This window comes from Amphiura filiformis, chromosome 8 (genome assembly GCF_039555335.1).
Source record: "Amphiura filiformis chromosome 8, Afil_fr2py, whole genome shotgun sequence".
Classification (NCBI taxonomy): Eukaryota; Metazoa; Echinodermata; class Ophiuroidea; order Amphilepidida; family Amphiuridae; genus Amphiura; species Amphiura filiformis.
In genome coordinates this window covers 36,883,922-36,909,303 of record NC_092635.1, presented here as the reverse complement: position 1 = coordinate 36,909,303, position 25,382 = coordinate 36,883,922, and the positions used below count along the sequence as shown (strand labels likewise).

Below are 25,382 nucleotides of genomic sequence, written 5' to 3'. Positions count from 1 at the left end.
CATGACATAATATCAGTTTTAACTTGTAGGAGTGCTGTTTCGGTACTGTGTGCTGATCGGTAAGCTGATTGAAGCTCCTCACCTAGATTGTGCTCTTCCATATGTTCATTAATGCACCTGAAAACATGTTTTCAATTAGTTTTGACAAGAATGGGATGTTAGCAACAGGACGATAATTTTTAGATCATTAGGATCAAGAGACTGTTTCTTTATGATGGGATTGATGATGGCATGTTTGAGAATATTTGGAAATATACCTGTAGACAAAGACATATTTATCACATGTGTTAAGGCAGGTATAAAAACAGAAGTGTGTTGCTTAAGGTACCATGTTGGCAGAGGGTCAAGCAAACAACTTTTGGCATTAGAGTTACTCACCAAATCAACAACATCTTCCTCCCTCAGAGCTTTGAACCTTGAGAGTTTACATGAAACAGATTGGTCATATGAGTCATTCTTAGGTGTACTACTTACATTACTCTTAACTGTACTATCTACACTACTTTTACTTCTTGAATCTACTTTACATTGTTCTGTTTTAAGTTTTGAATGAATATTTGAAACTTTGTCTGTGAAAAATGAAGCAAAGTCACAAGCCAATTTCTTTTCAGAGTCATGGTTAGGCAAGATCTTTTTGTCATTGTCCAATAATGAATTAACAATGCGGAATGTAGATTTAATGTCAGCATTATCAAATTGTTCTCTGTAATATGTTTGTTTAGACTCATTGATCTTGGAATTAACCAGTTTATTCTGTTCAATATACTGTTGGTGGTAAACCTCAGACTTGGTTTTCCGCCATTTCTTCTCAAGCTTTCTTCTCCTACTGACGAGCCACATGTATGTCCTCATTGTACCACGGCTGTCGTTTCCTTGCGTTGCACTTTCTACTTGTAATTGGGGCATGTTTGTTTAGACAGTTGGTAACAGTATCATTATAAAGAACAGTCAGTTCATTGACATCATTACTGGAAGTCATATTTGAATTAAATGATTGGGCAAGATCACTGTGAAATGAAGCATGGTCGATCTTCCTGAAATTGCGAAATGACCGGGTTTCATTGGTTGTTTCAGGTTTTTGGAGATTTAGAGTACAATGGGTCACATTATGATCAGACAGACGAACACCAACACTAGTACTCATAACTAGACGGTCCTCAGGATGGGACAGAATTAAGTCTAAAGTGTTTCCTGATATGTGCGTGGGGCCAATGATGTGTTGACAAAAACCTGCTTCATCAAAAGATGACATGAAATGTCTGGCATCAGATTTATCTGGGGTGTTCACATGAATATTGAAATCACCGAGCATTATAGTTTTTGTGCCATAACAGTTGATATGTGTCAAAAAGACATCAAACTCCTTTAAGAACTTTAGGCCATTTGTTGGTGATGGGTATGGCCTATAAATCAACACATACATCACTTTATTTTGCTTATCACTGATAATGGCATGCTCAAATGTAGAAGAACAAAAATCTGAAGACAAAAGCTGCAATTTCAGAGCCACTTTATATAATACTCCCAGACCACCGCCAAAATTACACGAACCTCTGGGGATGGTCAGGAAATTGTAGCCCGGTAGTGTTAATTCGGCAATTACAACATTGTCAGTGGTTGTTAGCCATGTTTCAGTAAGAAACATGACGTCTACATCATGCTCTAACGTATAATCAGAGCATGTGATTGTCTTATTACGAATGGAGCGAGCATTCCAATGACAGATATTGATGGAAGCACCAATATCTGTCCTAGATGAGGAAAGAGAGTCCGTAAGGGACGGAGCAGGTGGGGTGATGGTAACAGAAGAAGAACTACTCAGTTCTTGGTTGTGCAGGTTTAGATCAGTTGTTACATTTTTCCGTCTCATGTGGGTACCTGCGCGTCTACTTCGGTTGCGAAAAATTCCAAGGTTCTTTATAGATGTGTAAACATGGTGGGTAAGCGATGCATTAGAACCACTACGCAAAGACAGTAGTTGCTTCCTGGTATAATGAATTGTACATGATGTATCACTGGTAAGTGGTTGAGAGCCATTAATGGTAGGTGACTGAATTGAGTTTGGCCAATGATGTAGAACTGGATCACCCATGGTAGAACTCAAGTGGGTGTTCTCAAGTGTTATCATGGATTGATTATTGATCAATAAGTGAGAATCTATGGCCATCAGTAAGCATATAAGCTTAAAAACAAGTTTGCAATAGTCCACATAGCATTGAAGAAAAATCATCATGAAATTTCACAATTTCAGAGTGTCAATTCCCATAAAAACGTAGAGTGAAGAAGGACCATGATACAAACTAATGGTCATTAAAATTATGAAGCAAGTCAACCCCTGATGCCAGGATAATTTCAATACATCATGTCAAGAGATTTTATAATTATATTTTTTGTCAATTCTACTACTGCTGTAGAACCTATTGTGTATTCTTGCTATGATATTTTCTAATGATTTGATAAACATTATCCACAATTCAAATGCAGGATTAAGCTTTCCTGAAATATATTATTCATATACCCCACACATGTTTTCTCTTGAAAAGGTGATGCATATTTCATACATGTTTTCTTGAAATATAGGGGTAATTTTCTTTTTGCCATCATAAAATTTTCAGTACAATCCAAGAATATTAATATTCATTGAATTCTTACGGTTTTGCATTTTGAATCAAGTACAAATTTTAGGTACATGTAGTGCACCACCCAAGGATATGTGAAATAAACTGTATACTAGTAGATGAAACCAAACAATATCAATACATGTGCATGAAGAAGAAGTGTACCTATAGGGAGATAAACTACTTAGAACCACACACTCTTGGAAACCAGGGGTGTCACAAACTCACTGCATCACAGTGCGACCGCCCCCCCAAATTGTGAGTAGTCTTTGACAAAGACTACTGAAGAAATGGAACAATGTAATGATGACCAGGTCAAAATTGTAGATGGACCAAGAATGGAATTCAGCCTAAAATTAACAGTAACACTTCCTTGCGTATGTTTGTTTGTTAATTACATGGATACATGCATTAATTTACATGAGCTTGTAGAGTTTTTTTTTATCTTTCGACAATGAGCTTGTGGAGTTGATAGCCAGTTTCTATTTATTTGTTCATCTGGCGGCTATCTTTCAATCACACCATCCCAATTATTTTCTACCATCTTCAGTATAATTCTTCACTGGCTTGTTAAACTACTAATATTATTCGGCCTACATGTATGCAGACTTGCTATTTCACGCATGGATATAATGTCATGATTAAACATATTTCACGTTTCAATTCAATCAGCTTGCCAATAATTTTCATCACTCAATACGGTTTCACATCACAGAAAATTGTTTGAATGAATATTTAAAACAACAGTGTAAACCAGACCTGAGATGATTAATTGACACCAAAAGATTCATGCAACACTTCTATAATTATAGCTGCCACATATCGTAGCAGCTCAAAATATTACTTCGAGGGTTGAGAACCAGAAAGCTGTAACTCACAATGAAAACCATATGGCTTTCTGGTTCTAAACCATTGTACGTCTAAAATTCTTCAAAAATGCTCTTGTGCACTGATCTGTACTCAAATAGGAACTTATACATAGACAAATTGGGACGGTCAGTGTATTTTAGGCCCTTCACAATTAATTCTTAGTTTCCTGTTTCAAGTTTAAAAATAAAGGAAGAGGTGACTTTTAATTATTAATTATTAATTATCTATTAATTATTAATTACCTATTACTTTCTTTATTTTGAAAATGTGGTCGTGACTATTATCAACAGTCCATTTGGTCATTTTGACTAAGACTACGGATTTAATTATTTTACCTTTATAATTGATTTTTTACATTAATATTAGTAAGGGACCCTACAATGTTCTTGTTTTATATTCATAATCAAAGTTGAGATGATCAAAAACAGATAATTAGCAAATAAAAGTAATTAAAAAGTCAATTAAAAGATGAAAATACCTAAATAAAAATAAAATAATTAAATATTTTTCCATTCTTGATTTTGGACGCGCGAGGGAAACAGGAAACTAAGGATCAATTGTAATTGGCCTTACCCTACTCTTTACAAAACTGACTGTGAGAGCTACATAGGCCTACTGCAGGTGTGGTAATGACTCTCTGAGAATAGGACAACTTGCAGCTTCATCAACATGGAGTACTAGTAATTCTACATGTATAGTTCATTTGCCAACTTCTCAATTCACAGGAAGGGCCATACCCATTTGTAGAGCAAACTCTTTCTCCAGTAGATCCTCTTCCGAGAGATACAAAACCCAACTGAAGATTTATAAATGGACATTTGTCCAATGTTCATTTTAGATGACACACTGTTCTGAAGTTTCAAATGATCCAACAATAGAACTGTCATCTGGTATGTACTCTGTTCTTCATGAGGCAGCTTTGGCTGCTTTTATCAACAAGATGGATGCCAAGTGATAAAGGATGAGCTAATTCAAGATCATCCAGCACACTGTTATCATTCCAAGTGCTCATGTCAAGCTTGACCTTCCTTCACCTCTCATCATGTTTTATCGCCATACTTTATGTGTTGATAACTAGTTAAAACATACCAATGACCTCTCACAACTGGTGCTAAGACAACTTTCAATTATAGCCAGTTTCATCAAAGTTTACCTTTATTCATCCAATTATATTTCTGACATTTGACATGGTTCCAATAAATTACCATACACATATTCATATTTTGAAATCTTTCAGTATCTTGACATGGACATGCCATTTCATGCATTGAACATTAAACCTCTGAAAGGAAATTTCTGTGAATCACAAGAAATAACATTATATGAATGATATTCAATTGATTATTATGTCATTATTGAAATTAATTAAGTTCAGATATTTTCAATTTTATATAGATATCCGTAAATGGACTATTGTCTTGTATATTACTCAGTCAAATCTGCGTTCCTTTTGAAAATCCTTTTTCATCATCTTTTTTTAAATTGTACTTTGTTATCAATTTTGGAACAATGTTGAAATATTTATTTTGAATCTCGATATATCATTTTCAGAACAGGAGATCCTGTTTGGCATTTTAGATAGGAAGAAAGACAGATTTAACTTTTTTTAATTTTATATGGTAAATATTACTTATATTGGGCAAAAATCAATAAATCGCAACCTAAACTAATTAATACTAATATTTAATTTAAATACGAATATTTTAAAAATCTATACTAATATTATTGTAAAACTAGACGTATACAAATATATTGCATAATATACATGGGCTACATCAGTCCAGGCTTCAGATCTCTGCAGCTCTGCTAGAATAGTCCTGAATTACCTACAACGATTTCCTCAATTTCTTCCCTTCCAGCGTAATATCCTCCCAACACTCACTTACAATTAGGTTTGATACTACCATGGATAGTTTTACCAAATTAGGTCAGTACTTGCTTCAAAATTCAGATCTGAAACCACACATCTTGGGTGACAAAAATATACAGTACTTGGTGGTCCTAAACTTGACAATTAATGAAGCTGAAACTATAATCGCTGGTTTAATTATGGGTGAGATAAGGCGTTAATCTGATCAGATATGAAATATACATTTTATCATCGCAAACTGTCCCACATCCCCCAACACACGCCCTCTAATTTATCAGGGGTACCAACCATATCTGAAAAGACCGTAGAAACTTTTCAATCTGGGAAATTATTAGAATGGATACTAGGGAGAGTTTATAGCCTAGATGGATTTGAATTTATAATCCAACTCTAGATGAAAAGCATCTTTTAAATCAAAGAGAAAATACAATTTGCAAATTGAATGAGCCCATTATGTACATTAACATGTATGATGTTGGCCTCCATTTCAATTTGTGACAAACCTCAGACGTAGACACAGACTGAATTAACTTTTTTGGAACAAACCTAGATTTTTACTTATGATTGACGGTTTAGTTAATTATGATCGATAGACATATTCAGAATGACGATGGTTGATGCGCACTTCCGGTTTGCCAAATCCTGACTGTAGAGGGTGTATTTCTAGTCAGAAGGGGATCGTATGTATGTGACTTAAGAAGTAGGCCCCCTCAACCCTATTCATGACGTTAGATCCTCTTTACAAATAGATTCTTTGATGTGTGTACACCATACAGTTCCTTTAACAAAGTTACAGCATAGGTTGTTGAAAGCCTATGGCATATGCTTTAAAATTAAATCTACCAGTACATAGCACACCTTACATATCAGTAGAGGCATTGTTACCTATGTTAGTTTTGGAAAGTGAAAATCACTTCTATTGTAAAATAAAAGTGTCAGCAAACTGTAAAATGCACATTTACTTTAGTTCCAAAATACCCTTTCTTCTTAACCCTCTCCTTCACACTGTGTACACTAAATATTTTTGTTACCTTTCCTGACCACCAAATTCAAGTTCACCAAAGTCAAATATGCCAAAATTGCACACCTGAACAAAGGGACATTCTACTGATCTCTTACGAAACAAAACACAGTATTTCTGTGATCAAAGAATGAATAAATCCACACACATGCGAACATACAATCTGAATCGTAAGGATTTATGCTATTCTATGCCGTTCACTTCCTAAATCCCTATCTAAACTCTGCAATGACCTAGTGCATGTGTTTACCTGCTGTTCCTTACATTGGTTTATTTGTACTAGCGCCCCTTGAGATGTGTGTTTTCAACCAAGTATGAATACTTCGCGACCAATGTGCCGACCACTGGGCCGTACGTGCTACCTCTGCAAAACTTTTTTCTTGTATGTTGTTAACTCTTCATCATCAATAAACCAGAATGTTCAGCTAGTTCAGTGCTGAAGCAGAGAAGATATTTTACCCTTCCCAGAATCCTTTGCAACATGATACATCCCTCATTTCATCAAATGACACACCCATTACTTTGTACAGGTTACCTTTGTTTTCATTTTGAGCAAAGACTGGCAAAAGTTGGGTCGACAGTGAAGAAATAAACATTTTTTGCAAGATCTGGATGTGCTCTGTTTACTGAGGTACATTTCGTCAGGCCTCCAGAAAATTTTCTGCTGTCTGGGAACTTAATGACAAGTGCTGGAAATTTTCTGTGAAATAACTGAAATAGGCCTATGTGCGAATGCGCGGAGCGGACATCACGAGGGCGCAGGCGCGAAGTCCTAGATGCGGGGGTGCAGGGCCCGCTTAAGGGCCCTGGAAGCTCTCAGGGTTTAGATGCTCTCTCGTGCAATCTGAGCCTTATTTTGGAACAGTTTTCTATAAAAATTTACATCCTTTTTCACAAAAAAACACAACTTAAAATTTCAAAGTATTAGGCCTACTGTCAAAACTCACAAATTTCCAACAATGTTGTCATTTTTTTTTTGTCGTAAGTCATAGTACATATATATATAGTATATGATTGATACCGGGTATAATCACATCTAGGGCTCAACCGATTATTGGATGTCGGTAAAAAATTCAAAAAACAATTTTTTTTTTTTTTTTTAACATTTTTTTAGAAGGATTATTCACAGATAATTTGAAAAAAAAATGGAAAAAATTACGAAAAAATTACAGTTTGTTATCCTTAGGCCTAATATGCAAACCATTAACTTTGTAAACTTACCTCTTCATCTATCACATATTATAAATGCATGGAAAACCAATGCATCTATAATATATGTGATAGATGAAGAAATAAACATTAGTTAATGGTTTGCATATATACAGGATAACAAACTGTAATTTTTTTTCTGATTTGTTTTTTTCTTTTTTTAAATTAACTGTGAATGATCCTGAAATTTCATAATAGGTCCAGTGGTTCTCCAAGGTCGCCGAAAACTTTGGAAAGTTTTTTGGAGGCCTGCATTTCGTCACTATTCTCATGGTCCGGCTGACGTCACAAAGGGGAAATAGCCTTGTAAAACCAGTGTGCGCATGTGCAGTTCCCCTTTCTCGAGCTGGTTGCTATGCGCGCGCTTGTGCAAAGGGGACGAAGGGGACAAAGTTCCCGGATGTCCGACCGAGTGAATCGACCCATGTTGCACTAGATAGAGAATCAGTACAGAAACTTAAAATGGAAAAATGCATTATGGGAAGTGTAAATAAGATATCTTCTGGTGCTGAAGCATGGAAGTGATCAGAGAACCTCAAGTACTCTCAGTGAATGTACCAGCCTTTTGTTATGAAAGCGCTTTTCATGTAAGTTCCTTAAAACTACATGTAGGCCTATTTTACAAGTACACAGGACTACATGCTGATATTTTCCTACTTAAAATCTTATGATAAATAGGCATTTGTGCTACTCCTTGGATGCAATCAGTGCATTGAAGCCTTTCATCCCTGCGACCGCACCTCCCCAAATTTGCAAAAGTGTACAAAAAGTCCCAAAATTTCAGAATTTGGGAGCGTAGCGAGCAAAAAAATCAGGTTTTTACGCTTTTTTGGACAAAAAAGGTCCACATTTCGGGAAGAAAGTCCACTTTTCACAAAATTGCTCCCCCTTCGAAAAAAGTCCACTTTTTCAAAATCAGCACCCCCCCCCAAAAAATCCTGTGTACGGGCCTGATCCCTACTGATGAGATTCCGTTGATGGTCTCAGTTCTTGGAGTCACAATATCAATGTTTGCATCTTCTAGTCAGTCTGTTCACCTCCCTAATGATGCTATGATTGCTATCTAAAGCTTTATGCCAACAACGATAATATCTGTTGCTGGCTTGTGGTAGTGTTTGTGGAACGCATTTACTTAAAATGCAAGTCTCGTCACTAGTCATGTTCACATTTTTAGTTACACCTGGTGGAACTTGGGCTGGCCATTGTTTACACTGCAACTACAAATGGATGCGCCTACATTGTACCACCACTCCAAGCAAATTGTGCCGACCAAGTTCAGCTGGACGTACATTATTAACACATTAAACACATTCCATCAAAGTTCTAGTTCTGTTTAAAGTTCCCACATTGTTGAGCTAACCCCTTTTGCATTTTGCAGTTTGAGTTTATTTTTAAACATGAATATGATGATATGGAGTTTGCCAGAACATGTCATGGTTATATGTGTAACATTAATATGAAACTAAAATGTGAATAAATCTCTGATGATTAACACAGAGGTCATCAAATCAAATGCTGCATTGTCAGAAAGCTTACAGGACTTCAGTTGTGCACATGAACAGGCACATAACCACCATGGTCATGGGTAAGCCTGTTTGATGAGGCATTTGTCTAGGGATTTGTTATTTGGCTAGTTAGCATTTGGCTAGTTAAATTCAAAATCAATAGAGGGCGTCCTATTTTGGCTAGTTAAATGTTGGTCGCCCAGGCTAGTTAAAATTTTGTCCCTTAGGCTAGTTAAAATTTTGTCCCCTAGGCTAGTTAAAATTTTTCCCTTAGGCTAGTTAAAATTTTGTCCCCTAGGCTAGTTAAAAATTTCCCTTAGGCTAGTTAAAATTTTGTCCCCTAGGCTAGTTAAAATTTTTCGCTTAGGCTAGTTAAATTTTTTCCCTTAGGCTAGTTAAAATTTAGTCCCTCGGGCTAGTTAAAATTTTGTCCCTCGGGCTAGTTAAATTTTAGTCTCTCAGGCTAGTTAAATCAGATGAACATTTATAAAATTGCTTTGTACCATCCATATAGAATTGAGTATGCAAAAGCTGAGGTGAGCATGGTGAGGCCAGCATGGTCTTGTCACCATGATGATGGGATTTGCGGACTAAAAAGGAGGGAGGACTTGGGGAGTTATTCATTACTAGGAGTTACAGTGTCTGTCAAAATGATCTCATCTCCTGTGGCAAATTCATTAATCCCCATTCATTAAATATAGCTCAAAGTTGACCTCAAGTTGAAGAGTATGGGATTTTTTACCCAACAGACTCAAAGGTCATTGTATGCTGTACAAGTATATTGGGGTTAAAGAACAGAGCATGCATCCCTGGTTTGACCATGGAAGTACTCTAGTACTTCCATGGTTTGACTAGCTCATAGGATGACATGTGTTTACATTTGATACGCCCTCTGATGTCACATGTTTACATTCAGACCGCCCTCTGTTGTTTCAAAGCAGGCAAAATAACACAGAAGTGTCTATGACAGACCACATAAATCTCTTTAAAACTCAACTTTTAAAAACCTTGAAGTTTTGTGTGATATTATGTATATAGCTTGATGCATTTATAAACAAGATTGATACCATTTTTGTATTATTTGCTTTGAAACCAAAGTTAATGAATAAAAACCAACTTCTTCCATGTAAACTATAGTGTTTTGTGCCTGACAGTTTTGATCACAGACCAACAGAGGGCGTATCAAATGTAAACACATGTCACCTCATCTATATATTTGTGGTATTAATTGTTTTAACAGCCCTGGCTGCTAAACCCTTGTCCCAAGGATGTCTGTGTTTATATTTATCATTTCAGCTTGTCATATTATGTCTCAAGACAGGAGATTTCTGATACTTTAATAAAGTGGAGGGGTATTGTGTTGAATGTTGGATCTGTAACCATGGTAACGGTGAACAGAAAATTTTGGAGTTAGTCAATTATGGACCGCGGACGTCAATTAGACATGAAATTGCAGATGTGTAAATTATTAGTCTGATATATATATTTCTTTTACACAAAATGTTAGGGGCTGTGCAATAATTAAAGCCCGGGAGAGTTTAAAGGGGGTGGCAAACTGATTTTCCTGGTTTTTAAGTGTTTTTGTGTATTTGCCTAATTTTTTAATGGTTTTTAGCGTATATCATTATCAGTTATGTTTCATAATAGTGTTTTCCTTCTGTACATTATTTCTGTTTTCATTTTGGTATTTATTTTCCCGTTTATTTTAGGATGGAAATCATTGCTTTGTACATGTATAATGTTTTTAACTATTTCTTTATTTATGCTAAATAATGCTATGTGTGTATTTTAAAGGTTTTGATTGTTTTTGTACTTCTTAAGGTTGATTTGTTTTGTACAGCGCTTCGTCCTTTAGTAAAGGTGCTTTATAAATGCCGTTAATAATAATAATAATGGGGGAAGCAATTTTTGGCAAGCCGAAGGAGTAGAGAGGAAACAATTTTAGCACACTTTCATGGGACACCTTTTAAATAAAAATGCTCTAAGCAGCTTATGAAAACAGTACAGACACGCTTGGGCTAAGAAAAATAAAAACATTTTTCTTGTCTGAGTTTTAAAAAAAAATGGAGTAGGAACTTTTTCAGAGACCCTCCTCCGAATACTATAGTAATAAACTGAAATGCATAATTTCATCAAATTTGCATTATATAATTTGGTAGGCCAATAACAATATCACTTAATAGGCCTAATAAAAGTATCTAAGAGGTGGAGGAGGGAGATGATGAAGAAGAAACAGAGTAAGATTATATTACGTTTTCTTTATATGTCCACTAAAACAAAAGAAATTGAAATATGGATTAGCTTTTCTGTGTCCATGATTTAAACTTTCCATTGCCAATAATCCACAAAAAACCCAATTTGAAACAACACAAATCCTGTGAGGTACTACTTCTAGTGAGGGTGATAAGACCTTGCAAATTTTCAAACATGCTCATCTATAGAACACATGTCTCTATTCATAATGTTTGTAAGTTCTTTTAGTGACCTTTTAATGTGTTTAGGTGTAAAACTCATTACCTCAAAACTTGAGGTCAAATTGTGAGTTATGTGCTTATGTTTGTTACATGCAGGTTATCAAACTATGCGTTTAAGACCATTTTGGGTTTATTTTTAGTGTTAGAGACTTTGAGCACTGAGCGTCCTTTGGTATACAGAAACTCATACTCCACAACTTGAGTTTGCATTTTAAGCAATTACTGTTGTATGAGGCTATTGAACTATGCCATTAAAAATGAGGCTGGTTTGCTTCCAAAGACTTGAAACAAGTCTACCGCTTATCAAAGAAAACAAGTCTACACCATGACATTGGAAGTATAGGCATAAAAATGCAGTGCAACTCCTCAATCTTGGGAGCTCTACATAATTTACTCATTTTAGCCTGAGAATCTTTGGCATTGATGGACACAAAATTAACAGCCTGGGGGCCAAAATTTAACTAGCTTGAGAGACCAAAATTTAACTAGCTTGAGAGACCAAAATTTAACTAGCTTGAGGGACAAAAATTTAACTAGCCTGAGCAACAAAATTTTAACTAGCCTAAGGGACAAAAATTTAACTAGCCTGAGGGACAAAATTTTAACTAGCCTGAGGGACAAATATTTAACTAGCCTAAGGGACAAAATTTTAACTAGCCTGGGTGACCAACATTTAACTAGCCAAAATAGGACGCCCTCTATTGATTTTGAATTTAACTAGCCAAATGCTAACTAGCCAAATAGTTATCCCCATTTGTCTAGGATGGAGGAGAAACAGGGTCCAAAATGAGTTGATTTAACATATTTAATGTTATCATTTCTGTCACAATTTCACTGCAGCTATATCAGATTGCATTGTGGGAGCAACTTTTCAATAAGGAACACCACACTGAATCTAAAAGACATCATTTTTCATTGAAAAAGTTATGCCGAAATTGCCATAGTACATGAATGTAAACATCGTAAGGGTAAAAGGCACTTTCATATCTAATTTTTTATCATTTTCCGATAATGTGTGGTTCCAAAAGTCTTATAGTTTTTTCATTGAAATTTCACTTCTAATAAACACCCCCTTTTTTTGACAATGTTATGCCTCTGGAGGTATTAATTTAGATAGAATACGGTATGCATGCAGGTTCAGTGAATCACATTATGTCCAAACAGGTTCCTTGTTCTTATACTTTTCGGGTACCAACCAAAACTGTACACAATTTATGCAAAAGTATGACAAAAAGTATGATCTACTTACCGAATATTGCATGCCTTTGTAGTAACAAGCCCCTGCAGATGCGGAAGATAGAAAAAGAAGAGAAAATGTTAATAATATCATAAATTTCTCAACTGTCAGAAAGGTGTCAATCTTCTCAGAACTGCAGGCCATTATTGACATTTCACAAATGTACTTAGTAAGTAAATGAAAGCTTAGAATCTTGGAAACTTCAACACTCCACAAAGTATGTTACAAACTATGTAATCTTTAAGAATGTCAAGTGCATAAACAGTCAACTTAAGAGGAGGTTCAACATGGGTTACCCTTGTCAAAATCCCCTTGAAACTCATTTGTAAAACTGTCAGTACCCGAATATAATGTTGTTGACAGCAGACGTCAGATTCAATTGAAGGAAAGAAATAGAACAAACAGTAACAATGAGTACAAACATGCCTACTATACAATATAAAAAATCTTACAATTCATCTTTGTCACTCCATCCATTTTTAATAATCAAAACATAATGAGCCCTAACCTACATTTTGTATGGACGACTGGATAATTTCGTGAATTTTTCGAAAAGTGTTACAACTTTCAATTTCTTATTTTCACTGAAACATTGAATTCATCATAGAAAGCATACATGCCTCAAATGTGTATTGTTTCATAGTTTCACTCACTTGTTTGAATATACATGTAGAGGAAACTTTAGGGACTGTCTTTTGAAAATGAGGTTAAGAGCTGTAGAATGTTCTTCTTGTCTTTTCAAAAAAAGCTTTAGCAGAGCTTTTTCCATCTATGATTGTCTATGGCCATTAAACCATCAAGAATTTAGCAAATCATCAAGAGTAGCTATAAATCGCTCTTGCAAATGCAACTTAAGAGGAGCTGTAGAGGAGCGATTGCTCTCCTTCCTCTCAAAAGGCAGTCCCTGAAACTTACTCCTGCATACATGAATAAAAGTTTGGACAAATCCCACTTTCACCATCTGTTACGCTTCATATGAATCATACTATGTGCATGATAGAGCATTTCCCTATAAATTGTCACAAATCATTGACAATTCCCTTTGAAATCCATCAAGCATTGTTAGGTTTATTCAAGAAATAGTCTTAAGACCTGTCTGTATGCAAAATAATGTAATCATACAATGCCCATGCTCTGGGATCGTGTGACATATTAGTTGGGGAATCATCTGTGTATTTTTGACATTTGCCTCCACTTCAGGCAGCTTATATGACAGATAACATCAAGTTAAATGTGTCCATTTCCAGCTTCTTCTTGTCCTGAACACTTTGAACAAGGCTGTGCAACAGAATTGTCTAAATGGCCTAAATTGTCTAAATTGTCTAAATATTCAAATCAGTGCAAAACATTGCAAAGATAATTTTGATCACAGATTCCATCTATTTCATTATGTGTAAACATGGTAAAGCTTGATGTACACTCCACTTCGCCACTTCCCGCACCCCCTAAAGTTGAACCAAATCCAACTTTCCGCGAAGCGCAGAAATTTCAGCTCAAATTTTGAAGTGGAGTATACATCGAGCTAAAGCCTACATACATGTAATTTGGTATACATGTATTACAATATAGTTGATGTGATCAAGTGACAGAAAAAAATAGTTCTTGGTTGTCCTGTACGTAGAAACCTCAATAGAAAAGGGTTCTTGAAAACTGAAAGAACCCCAAAATGGTTCTTTCCTTGTGCTCCTCTCTGGACTTTCCAGAACCCTTTTCATGTCTAAAATGGTGCTTTTGACTTTTGAGCCTTTCCAGAACCCTTTTCTGAGAACCATTTAAGGTGGTATTGGATGCATTTTCTAGAAATTAGAAAATGCTTTGAGCATGCTTTAAACAGATTAATTGAGTAGGGTAAAGTACACTGATCAATATGCCTTTTGTTTGACAAATCGGACATACGGTTTCCATAATGCATCAATTTATATTTTCTTTGTATCCTATTGTTTTTGTCAATAATCAATATAGTTAATGAGCTAAAAGGACTGGAAAAGCTCATTAATATGTAATTTTTGCCAATATTTTGCTAAAAATCAATGCATAAATGTTCAGGGTACTTTTATTTTGCATACTTTTGCCCTGAAACTTGGTCAAAGTGTTTCTAATATGTTCTAATGTATTATAGAGTGAAGCCGCCCCCTAATTTGCATATTTGCATAATTAATTAGCATTTATGCAAATTAGCTCATTAATTATGCAAATATGCAAATTAGAGGGCGGCTTCACTCTATAATACATTAGAACATATTAGAAACACTTTGACCAAGTTTCAGGGCAAAGTATGCAAAATAAAAGTACCCTGAACATTTATGCATGGATTTTTAGCAAAATATTGGCAAAAATTATATGTTAATGACTAATGAGCTTCTCCGGTCATTTTAGCTCATTAACTTTATTGATTATTGATAAAAACAATAAGATACAAAGAAAATATAAAATGATATATTTTGAAAACCGCATGTCCGATTGACTCCAAACAAAAGGCATATTGATCAGTGTACTTTGCTCTACTCAATTAATCTGTTTAAAACATGCTTAGAGCACTTTTATAATGCCTCCATAACCACCTTAAGGTTCCACATACAGAACAGCTCAATAACAATTTTAAGGTCTATTTTAGAACTGATTTTTCTGAAAGTGTAACCGGGTGTCATACAAGGTATCATGTACAAATGACTCATTTTTATCAACTTGTTACCATTTATTGATGTTTGCTGTTCATAAAGTTCATGTCTGGTGTAATAATGGCTGCTGTTTGTTTATGTTTACCAAATGTTCGGCATATAAATTTACAGGCCTAAATGATATCATCGAACTTTTTGAACTACAATCTAATCAGAACAACATTTATAGTGGCAGTATGTTCATTGAATTTAGTGGCAGCACCACAGGAGCATGAATTGTGCCCCTCCCAGTCAAAACAAAGTATCAAATCCTACTATATTGGGCAAAAAACGGCAATTGATGCCCCCTCCACAAAAAAAATTCCTGATGCTGCCACCCATTTAACCTTAAGTCTAGGTGCTTTTTGGCGATTGGAAGGGAAAGAAGGAAAGAATAAAGAGAGAAAATGAACAAAGAAGTGAGGATTCTAACCAAAGACCCCTCGTGTACCAAGCACTAGGTCAGCAGCCGGTAGCCACTGGTGTTTCGCTGGCCCGGCCAACAAAACCATGCATAAAAATATATCACTTATGGTAATTGCATCATCGCATCACGTGTGAATGTGTGATGCATGCATGCGCAGTGGATATGTCATATATTTTTCCGTTGGGTTATTATTTTTATACTTATTTTATTTTATGCAAAGGGGAACTTTGTGTTGACATAACATCAAGAAATAAAGTCAATCACGTTCCAAGACACTTGTCATCATACATTAGCCTTTAGGATTACCCATCGGCTGAAAAAATTTCACAGAAAGACAATGGCATCAATTCCGCAATAAAGACTACTTAAGTTAGCAGGAAGTGTTTTTGGTTTTAATTAAACAATCACCGTGTATTGTTAAAACAAACTTTATTTTGTTAACAGTATTGACTACAATAATTATAAGACCCTCAAAGGTAAGGTCACTCACAAAATGAAAATAATCTCGAGGCAATTCTACATCTATCCTGGTCAATTTTCTGCTACAGAAATTTAACATAATATGTGATAATTCACACCCTTAAGAGCAAAGTTTGAAACAGAAAGCTTTTAATTCATACATGGGTCATTACTCAAACTACAAGTAACAGCACCTAAGGCAAGTAAGTAAGCACCATCAATGACGGCAGAATGGAGAACTTGGGAAGTATGCTTTGGAAGATTAAAGCTTTTAAATTACAAAAGAGGCACCAGAACGGGCACCAAAAGTCTCGTTCCAACATTGTCAGAATGAGGATATGTATTAGTCCCAAACAAAAATGTTTGGTAGACTCATAACCGGTGCGATCTTACCTTTCCGATGTTGATTAAGATACTTCTTGCATCGATCCCGAGATGCGGAAAAAACCAATAGTCATTTTGTCCCACATAAATGAATAAATAACAAAACCCCCGATCCCGAGTGGACTCACCCATTCGGTGACGTCACACGATAATCACCCCTTATCCGACTTGGGCAGCCCCTACTCGCCAAACTTGTAGGGGCGGCGGGGTCGGATAATCAACATCGGAAAGGTAAGATCGCACCGGTTATGAGTCTACCAAACATTTTTGTTTGGGACTAGACTCAGTACACCGGTCGATCTTACCGCTTCGATGTTGATTAAGATACTTCTTGCATCAACATCTGAAAGATCGATCTAGCAAGTAACCGACGGATGGAGGTACAAGATTGGCCAGCATCTGATAAGGATCGGGAGAGTGGGTAGCATGGTAATCGCGAGGTCAAACTATTTCCCCCCTCACGGCCGGAAACAGAAAGACTACGTGAACAGATTAAAACCCTGAACTGAAAGTTCAGTGGTTAAGAATAGAAACACTGGTTCTTACCATGTTGGAATTCTGATTGTCCATAAAACACCTGATACCCAACCACCATATTATCTCCGCAGAATGGCCCTGGAGAACTTATCGCCTGGTCGTTGGTTTACGCTTTTGTAGTAAACCGTGGAAAAGGACGACGGGTTCTTCCAAGACACAGCCTGACAAATCTCTTCTATGGGGACCCCCCTATGGTAGACCCACGAAGATGAGATAGATCTGGTTGAGTGGGCCTTGGGGCGGCGTCTTTGTCAGCCCGAGTCCACCAACACCTGGACCAGCCACCGTGCCAGAGTCTGTTTAGCGGCTGGACCGTGCGGTTCTGCGGGGGTGATAAATAAGCGGTCATGAGCCCCTCTTAAGGTTTGTGTTCGGCCAAGGTAGTGCTGTAGCGCCCTCACCGGGCACCACAACCTGTCTTGGCTATTGATTTAACCCTGCCCAATACTGGGGAGGAAGAGGGCGAGTGTCGGAATGTACTTCGCTCATTTTTGCAAGGAAATCCGAGGCGAAGAAACAGCGTCGCCCGTTGTTAGTAAATACGGAGGCTGACTTCGAGACTGCGTGCAACTCTGAGCAGCGCCGTCCCGAAGCCAACGCCAGAAGAAAGGCGCGCTTTAAGAGTGGCGTATTTAAGGGTCGCTTTTGACAGGGGCTCAAAGGGGACCTTAATATACTCCAAGACTGTGTTGAGGTCCCATGGAGGGACCACCTTCCTTTCGGCGGCGCTCGTTGAACATACCGTCGAGAAGAAGACTTAGGGACCCATCTGAATTGATAGTCGAATCTTGAATCCTCGATGAATCGAGAGAATGGCTGACTTATAGTTGGCTATCGTTGCCTGCTGAAGTCCTGACCTGAACTTTTCTGTCAGAAAATCTGCCACTAGAGGCACAGAGGCTCTAGTGGGAGATGTATTTCTCTCATCGCACCATGCGTAGTAGGGAGCCAAACGCTGACTATACGCACGGAGGGTAGACTCGTCTACCCCGGCGATGAGAGAAGCAGCTTCTGATGAAACGCCTCCCTCCGCCGCCCGTTGCCTGATACGGGCCATGCAGCTAACTGCAGGTGCTCTAGTGGTAGACTTGGTACCTCTCCCCGGCATCCGGAGTAGATTTGGTAACTCGGGGAGTACTCGCGGCTGTGCCGCTAGTAGATCCACCATCGGTCGAAACCACAGGTGTTTCGCCAGAACGGTGCTATCAGAATGCGTTGCAATCCTCCTCCCGATCTTGGTCACCACCCTTGCGAGTAGCGAGATCGGGGAAAGCGTAAGCAGTCATTCCTCCCCAGTCTCACGGACAGAGCGCCCACGGCGAATGCCTGTGGGTCTGCGACCCTCGAGCAGTACACCGGCAGCTGATGATTGCGATGAGATGCGAACAAATCTATCGAGGGGTGGTACATCACCTCGGAGATCGTCTGGGCGACCTGCGGAGCAAGGGACCATTCTGTAGGTCCCGACACCTTTCCTCGTGACAGATCGTCCGCGAGGATGTTGGTGACTCCCGCTATGTGCATCGCTCTCAACGTAATCTGCCTGGCCTTGCACCACCCTATCAGGCGCAGTGCGTGCAGGCACAACCGTGGTGACCTTGTGCCCCCTTGTCTGTTGAGGTAGGCCACCACGGTTGTGTTGTCCGCTTGGACAACGATATGAGATCCACGATCACCTTCTCGAAATGCTGGAGAGTTCTCTCCACTGCCCAAAGTTCGAGAAGGTTGATATGGAACTCCGTCTCCGTGGCCGACCATAGGCCCGAGACTGAGTCTCGTGGATGTGGCCCCCAGCCCAGTTTTGGCGCCGGTCGTCACTACGTGGCCGCACCGCTGGTGCAGGGAACCTGACACCTTGAGTCAAATTGGGCTGATGGGTCCACCACCAGAGTTCCTCTCGCGCGATCTCCGACATCGAACCGCGAGGGATATTGGTGACGACTGGGCCTGTAAAAGGCTAGAAGGTGTAGTTGTATAGGCCTCATGTGAAAGCGGCAGCACGGCACGAGGTCTACCATACTGGCCATAAGGCCCAAAACCTTCATCCATGCCACAGCGGGTGCTCCCCCTGACTCGGCCAAGAGTCGGGCACACCTCGCCATGTTCGTCACCCTCTCGGGTGAGGGCGCGATCCCCTCCTTGAGGTTGATCTGGGCCCCTAAGAATAGTGGTGTTCTGCGTGCGGGACCAAATTGGATTTCTTGACGTTGATCAGAAATCCCAGGTCCCGCACCGCACGGACTACTAACTCCACGAGACACTGTGTCTCCAGTGGGGTGCGTCCGTAAATGAACCAATCGTCCAGGTAGCAACACATGTTGACTCCCCTGCGCTTCAGGTACGCTGCCACCGCCCTGACCAGGAGTGTAAACACTCTGGGGGAGGTGGACAAGCCGAATGGCAGGCATCGAAACTGGTAAGTTTGACCCTGTACCTTGAAGCGTAGAAACCTCTGATCTTGAGGTGCGATCGGAACATGCAGATATGCGTCCGCGAGATCTAGCGATGCCGCCCACATACCCTTGATGGGGCAGGCGAGCACCGAAGCGAGAGACTCCATTCTGAACCTCTTGGGCCTGATGAACTCGTTCAACGGCTTGAGGTTCAGAATGGGCCTCAGTCGCCGGTCTTCTTTGGAGCCAGAAAAACGTGCTCCAAAAACCCTTGGTGAAAGGGGGTAGACCGGGACAATCGCTTGCTTCGTGAGAAGCTGAGTGACCTCTGACAGTAGTGCCCGACGCTGGGGGCCGTCTGGCGGCACTACCGTGGACCTCTGAATTGTGCAGGCGCACGAGGGGTGGCTGGTAAATTCCAGCCTGTAACCCCACTGACCACTGACAATACCCAGGCGCCCGGTGAGATGGCATGCCATCTCTGGGCGTAATGCACAGCGGCCGCCCACAGGGGAATCCCTGTGGAAGTCCAAGGCCTGCCGGCATGGACTGTCGACCGCCGTGCCCTCAGGACCGATCTGGTTTGCCACCCTTAGAAGAACGGCTCTTCTTAGGGGGCTTGCCATACTGGTCCAGCACTACTCTTTGCGCTTCCCAGTCTTTTGGGAGGTGCTGGAGTAGCCTCGGGCTCGGGTGTAGTCTGTGGTGAAAGGCGTCCTGCTGAAGCCGGAGCTGGCGCTGAAGAACGCTTAGAAGACTTCTTCTTCTTGTGCTTCTTCTTCGCTTTTACTGCCCTTCCCTTGGTCAGGGCAGCCTCCGACTTCTTCAGAGTGCTCTCATTGGTGGCCTTCTTTGCCCGGTCCTCAACCGTAGCGCAAAGGCCTGTCCAAAGAGTAGCCCCTGTCCCACCGAGTCTGACTTCTTCATTGCATCAGCAAAGTCGGAGCCGTAAGTTGACTGGAGGGACAGACAGGCATTCTCCGGCGGCGAGATGACATCCTATGGGCTAGGCCCATAGAACTCTCGTTGAGGTTAGCTGTTAGCACCGCTAACAGATTAACCTCGCGGAAGAGTTCCGCCGTTGCCCCGCGGTCGTTCGCTACCTTCCTACCGAGGTGCTCGGCAAGCGTGGTAGCGACGCTTAGAGACTCTGATAAGCGGCGTGCTCGCTATCGATGAGCTTTTCCTCCTCCCACTGGGGGAGAACGACCCGTGCGCCTTAGCCGCAGCGGCAGGCGCTGGCAACGCTCTGGATCCATGTCAGGGACCCTGAGGTAGGTTTCAGAGTCCTCCTGCGAAACACGCAGTGGAAGCGTGCAAGCACGCGGGCGTCGAAGCTCCAGCGAGCCTGACAGCCCCACTGAAACCTACCCTTGAGGTCCGCCCGGGGAATGCAAGTGCGGGCGACCCTTGTGTGGACGCCGCTAGCTGGGCATCCTACTGAAAAGATGCCCTGGTCCTCCTGAACGGACTCCTCCTGAGAGAAAGCCAGGCCCAAACCTTGGGCCACACGGCTCATCACCTCAGCGGTGTCCGCAGGCAGACCATTGCTAGCGAGTCCCTCACGGGGACGCGGGGGAAGGATACCTGCAGCTAGCTGCACAGTCTCAACAGACTGTGAGTCGCTACTGGTTTCATCTTCCGACTCCTTTCCCTCGCCTTCAGACTCTGACTCACTCTCTGCTGAGGAAGAGGTCTGACGACGGGCATCTGAAGGTGGACAGGAGGTGTCGCCACCGTGTGGCTAGCCAACTGAACACCAGCAGAAGAGGGAGTACTCCCGCTAGACCCCGAGATGCTAGCTATAGCACCCGGGATCCATGACGCTCTCGCTGCTGTCGCCCTAGCCATAGCAGTGTGCGGCCTACCCTGAGCTGTATCAGGGTTAGCCACTCGCCGCCGGTTGGGTAACAACTGGTGGTACTGCTTGCCCAACGCTAGGCGGCACTTGCCACGGTGGAAGACCGTGGAAGAAACCACCCTGCGGCGGATACCACGGGCATACCCTGTTGGTAGCTGACCCTGAAAGGATCCGCCACCAGGGAAACCCCATGGAACGGTAGTACCAGTACCGCCCCCCCCTGTTGCCACAGAGACTGTGGTAACCAGGACAAGTACTGCGGTACCTGCGTGGTTGTAGCGTGAGGTGCCCGGTAGGGCTCCCGGCTGCGCACCACTGTACCCATGCCTCACAGCGTTCCCCGCTAGAGGATCAGCCGTGTGTATGGGTACTCCGCCATACTGGCTGTCCCTTGGCTAAAACTAAAAGGAGCTTGCCTAGTATCACGGGTAGCTGAGCGTGTATACCCTCGATCAGTCACCTCGCTACCTGAATAGGCAGTATCAATCAATGGAGCCATGCTCCGCTGAATAGATAGTGATCGATCATAAGAGGTAATTGACCCATTGACTGTAATGGATCACCCACGCTCTGCTGGCTCTCGAGGACATAAGTGGGTTGTTGATCAGCCAGGCTGTTCAAACTACCTACCCTAACCTCTTGAGCCTCGCCCAAGGTCGCTGTGTGTGGCGGACCACTCACGGCAGCTATGGGCGCGTGCATAGTGGCTACCACTGAAGTCAAGCCGTAGCTCGTCTCGGTAGCTGCCACTGTTTGCACTTGGGTCGCTGTCCCGTGAGAGACTGCGAGCCCAACCCGTATAGCCGCTAGCCAGTCCCGGAGGACAGCCGGCAGCCATTCCAAGGCCCAGGGAATCACTCGGCGGTCCCACCATGGAACGCTGCCGTGTGACAACCCCAGTTGGTTCTGCTAAGACTACACCTGAAGCGTTAGCCCCGGTATCGTCTCTGCTAAACCCATGCACGTTTTCATTCGACCCTTGCGGGGAACGAAGAAGCGTGCTGCGTGTCGTGGATCAACCCAGGCAAGCCCGGGTTCCACTGGCACGCTGCGTGCTACAGACCGGCCGAGGCAAGTCCGCTGCACGCTGTATGCTAGGATTCAACCCAGGCAAGCCCGGGTACCCTTGGCATACTGTCCGTCGCCGGCTACTTCGCGGGTGCTAGACCCGCTCGTTCAGCCAGCAATAGACGGGTGTCCACCTGCAAGAAGCTCGCTAGAGATCTCACTGGTAGACTGGTACTCGCCTGTTAGGGCAAGTACCGCCCTGCTGCCTGCTACTAGCTTAGACGTAAAGTCAGTGCTTTCGCTGGCTGCTAGGCCTTCGGGCTCGCTAGCAGTCCCCGGAGGGTCCGCCTGCTTGCCCGGGACCGAGCCCCAGAGGTTACCTTAGCGTGGCCCTTGCCTGCCTCGCTAGTACCTACCATATCAATCTTACCTGTAGGCCTCTGTTTCTTAGTCTTCGTCTTCTGTCTGTGTCGAAGACCTAAACGAAGCGCTACTTTCTAAATCCTCAAGTGGATGTCCGATAAGCCTATGCAAAAGGAAGCACACTTATTTGATTTAGAGCAATCCCTGTGGGAGTAGCAGAGTGGATGCGGTCCCACTCTGGTACAAGGGAAGGGCATGATTGACAAGGCCTAGACATTGTAGTAATCGGGGAGCGTACAGCACTACCCCCCCCCCCGAACACAAGCTCAAGCCCAATAAACAGACCCACACGCACAGTGGCTGACGCTGATGTAGTGGTATGATATAAAAATATATATACAAAGGGATGAAAAACTGAAAACCTTTTGGGGAAGATTTGTCAGGCTGGTCCTTCGAAACCCACGAACTCTTAGCAGTAACTCAAGGCCATCAGACGCAGCATACTGAAAGATATAACGATAGAGCACACCATAAACATAGCGATAATCACTCACCATACATGTATACACAGTACTGTACAAACATCTATTGTAACTTACTAGTCTGTTATAGTTGTTTTACGTGAGAACAAAAATAAAATGGCGCCCTAAGGGCGGCTATTTTGAAAACGTGTGTCCCGTATATGAACGGAAACACACATACAAGCTAAGTTTTTAGATCGTTTTTGTCACTTTTCTAGCCGAAAAATGTCGTCAAAACTATCTCCCTAGCGACTATACTGGTTGGTTTTTACCTCAGTGTAACAAACAAACTGTATATCTCGTCCTTTGGTTCGTAATGATACTTAGCGTTGGTAACGAAAAATCCACACGCCTATCTCATCTAGAAACCAAGGAGGATAAGGGTGATTATCGTGGTGACGTCACCGAATGGGTGAGTCCACTCGGGGATCGGGGGTTTTGTTATTTATTCATTTATGTGGGACAAAATGACTATTGGTTTTTTCCGCATCTCGGGATCGATGCAAGAAGTATCTTAATCAACATCGGAAACGGTAAGATCGACCGGTGTACTGAGTCAGCAATTTACTCCTTACGAAAATTGTGAAATTGCTTACCCCACTTTTTTCGGCCGCAAATCTGGCAAACAAACGGAGAGGAGGAGGTTAGGATAGAGACACATTTGTTTCTTCAAAATTAACTAATTAAACCAAGCAATACAATGTTTTGAGCAAACAAGCAACATAGCTTACATTTATCAATTCTACCTTGCACTGCATTTAATACCAAAGGGCACATGAATTTTATGACAAGATACATGAATTTCCCAACAAAATCTATGAGTGGGTGGTGTCACACCCAATCAACCTGCTCAAGTGATGACCCTGATTGCAGCCCGGGATTGCAGCTAGCCAATTCATCATGTTGATGAATATAAAATTTGCTACTACAAAATTGCAAAAGACTCAGGATTGCCCAAATATTTTGACCCAAATCGCGGGTCAAATAAACGAAGTCACCCAATTTTTCTCCTAACCATTGATTTCTATGGGGCAGGAAACTACTGAAAGTCGCGGGAGCCAATGTTGAAAAGTCGCCTAATTTCTTTTTTAACCATTAGTTTCTATGGGACAGAAATCATCAAATCATCAAAAGTTGCCCAAATGGGCTACCAAACCGCAGGTTTGGCCCCGGGTTTAGCAAGCCTGAAAAGATGCTTCCAAGTTATGCAAATGTGATGTTGATTTTCATGGCAGGTCAATGATCCCTACATGCTAAAGTAGACAATTGAGACCTTCAATGTCAGCCCTTTATAAAAACACTTCAAGCAATGTCAATCCTTTTCAAACTTCAATCGTCTTGGAAGAAGGACTTCACACTTTACTTAGTCAATGATACAGTCCACAATACCCTTAAGATAAATTTTGTATATGATTTCACACCACTTTAATCATCTAATCATGTATAGGGCACAATTCATGTTATTTTCAAAAATATTTTTTAACAATGCAACGCAGGTCAAGTGGTTAAAATTACAATACAAAGTGTCAAAGATGGTGCTGAACTTTAATAATCACAAATGTGCTTTTTTATCACACACACATACCTGTAGGCAGATAGGTATTTGATTTGAGCTTGAGGTTTGAGGTTAATGGGCGAAGCCACAGAGGCACTAAATCTGTAAATCATACAGTACTTCAGAGATACCGATTTGGCCTTAATTGCTTAGAAACAAGTGCACTGTGAAACAATATTTAAAAGCAACACTATCTCAATTTGTCAGCGTAACTTTTACTGAAGCGTAAGGTGTGTAACATCTGCGAAGTGTAAACTCAGAAGTACACATTGATGCAGATTTATTGCTCATATGGAGTGCCCCCTCCCCCCGGTTCTTCAAAAAGTTTTGAATGTGCTACACATACTTTCGATTCAATGGAAACTTGCTCTATACCTACTTTTTGCTGTTTTTACAACCCCTAGCAATGTTAA

At 41.0% G+C, this 25,382-nt stretch overlaps 1 protein-coding gene across 1 annotated transcript in view; it reads right to left on the bottom strand.

Moving 5' to 3' along the window:
- Positions 1-25,382, bottom strand: part of LOC140158994 (extracellular matrix organizing protein FRAS1-like) — a 233,186-nt gene that overhangs the window by 193,235 nt on the left and 14,569 nt on the right. The window contains exon 2 of the mRNA XM_072182295.1: positions 12,817-12,848. Coding sequence (XP_072038396.1) covers positions 12,817-12,848 — 32 coding nt within the window. The remainder of the gene's footprint in view (positions 1-12,816; positions 12,849-25,382) is intronic.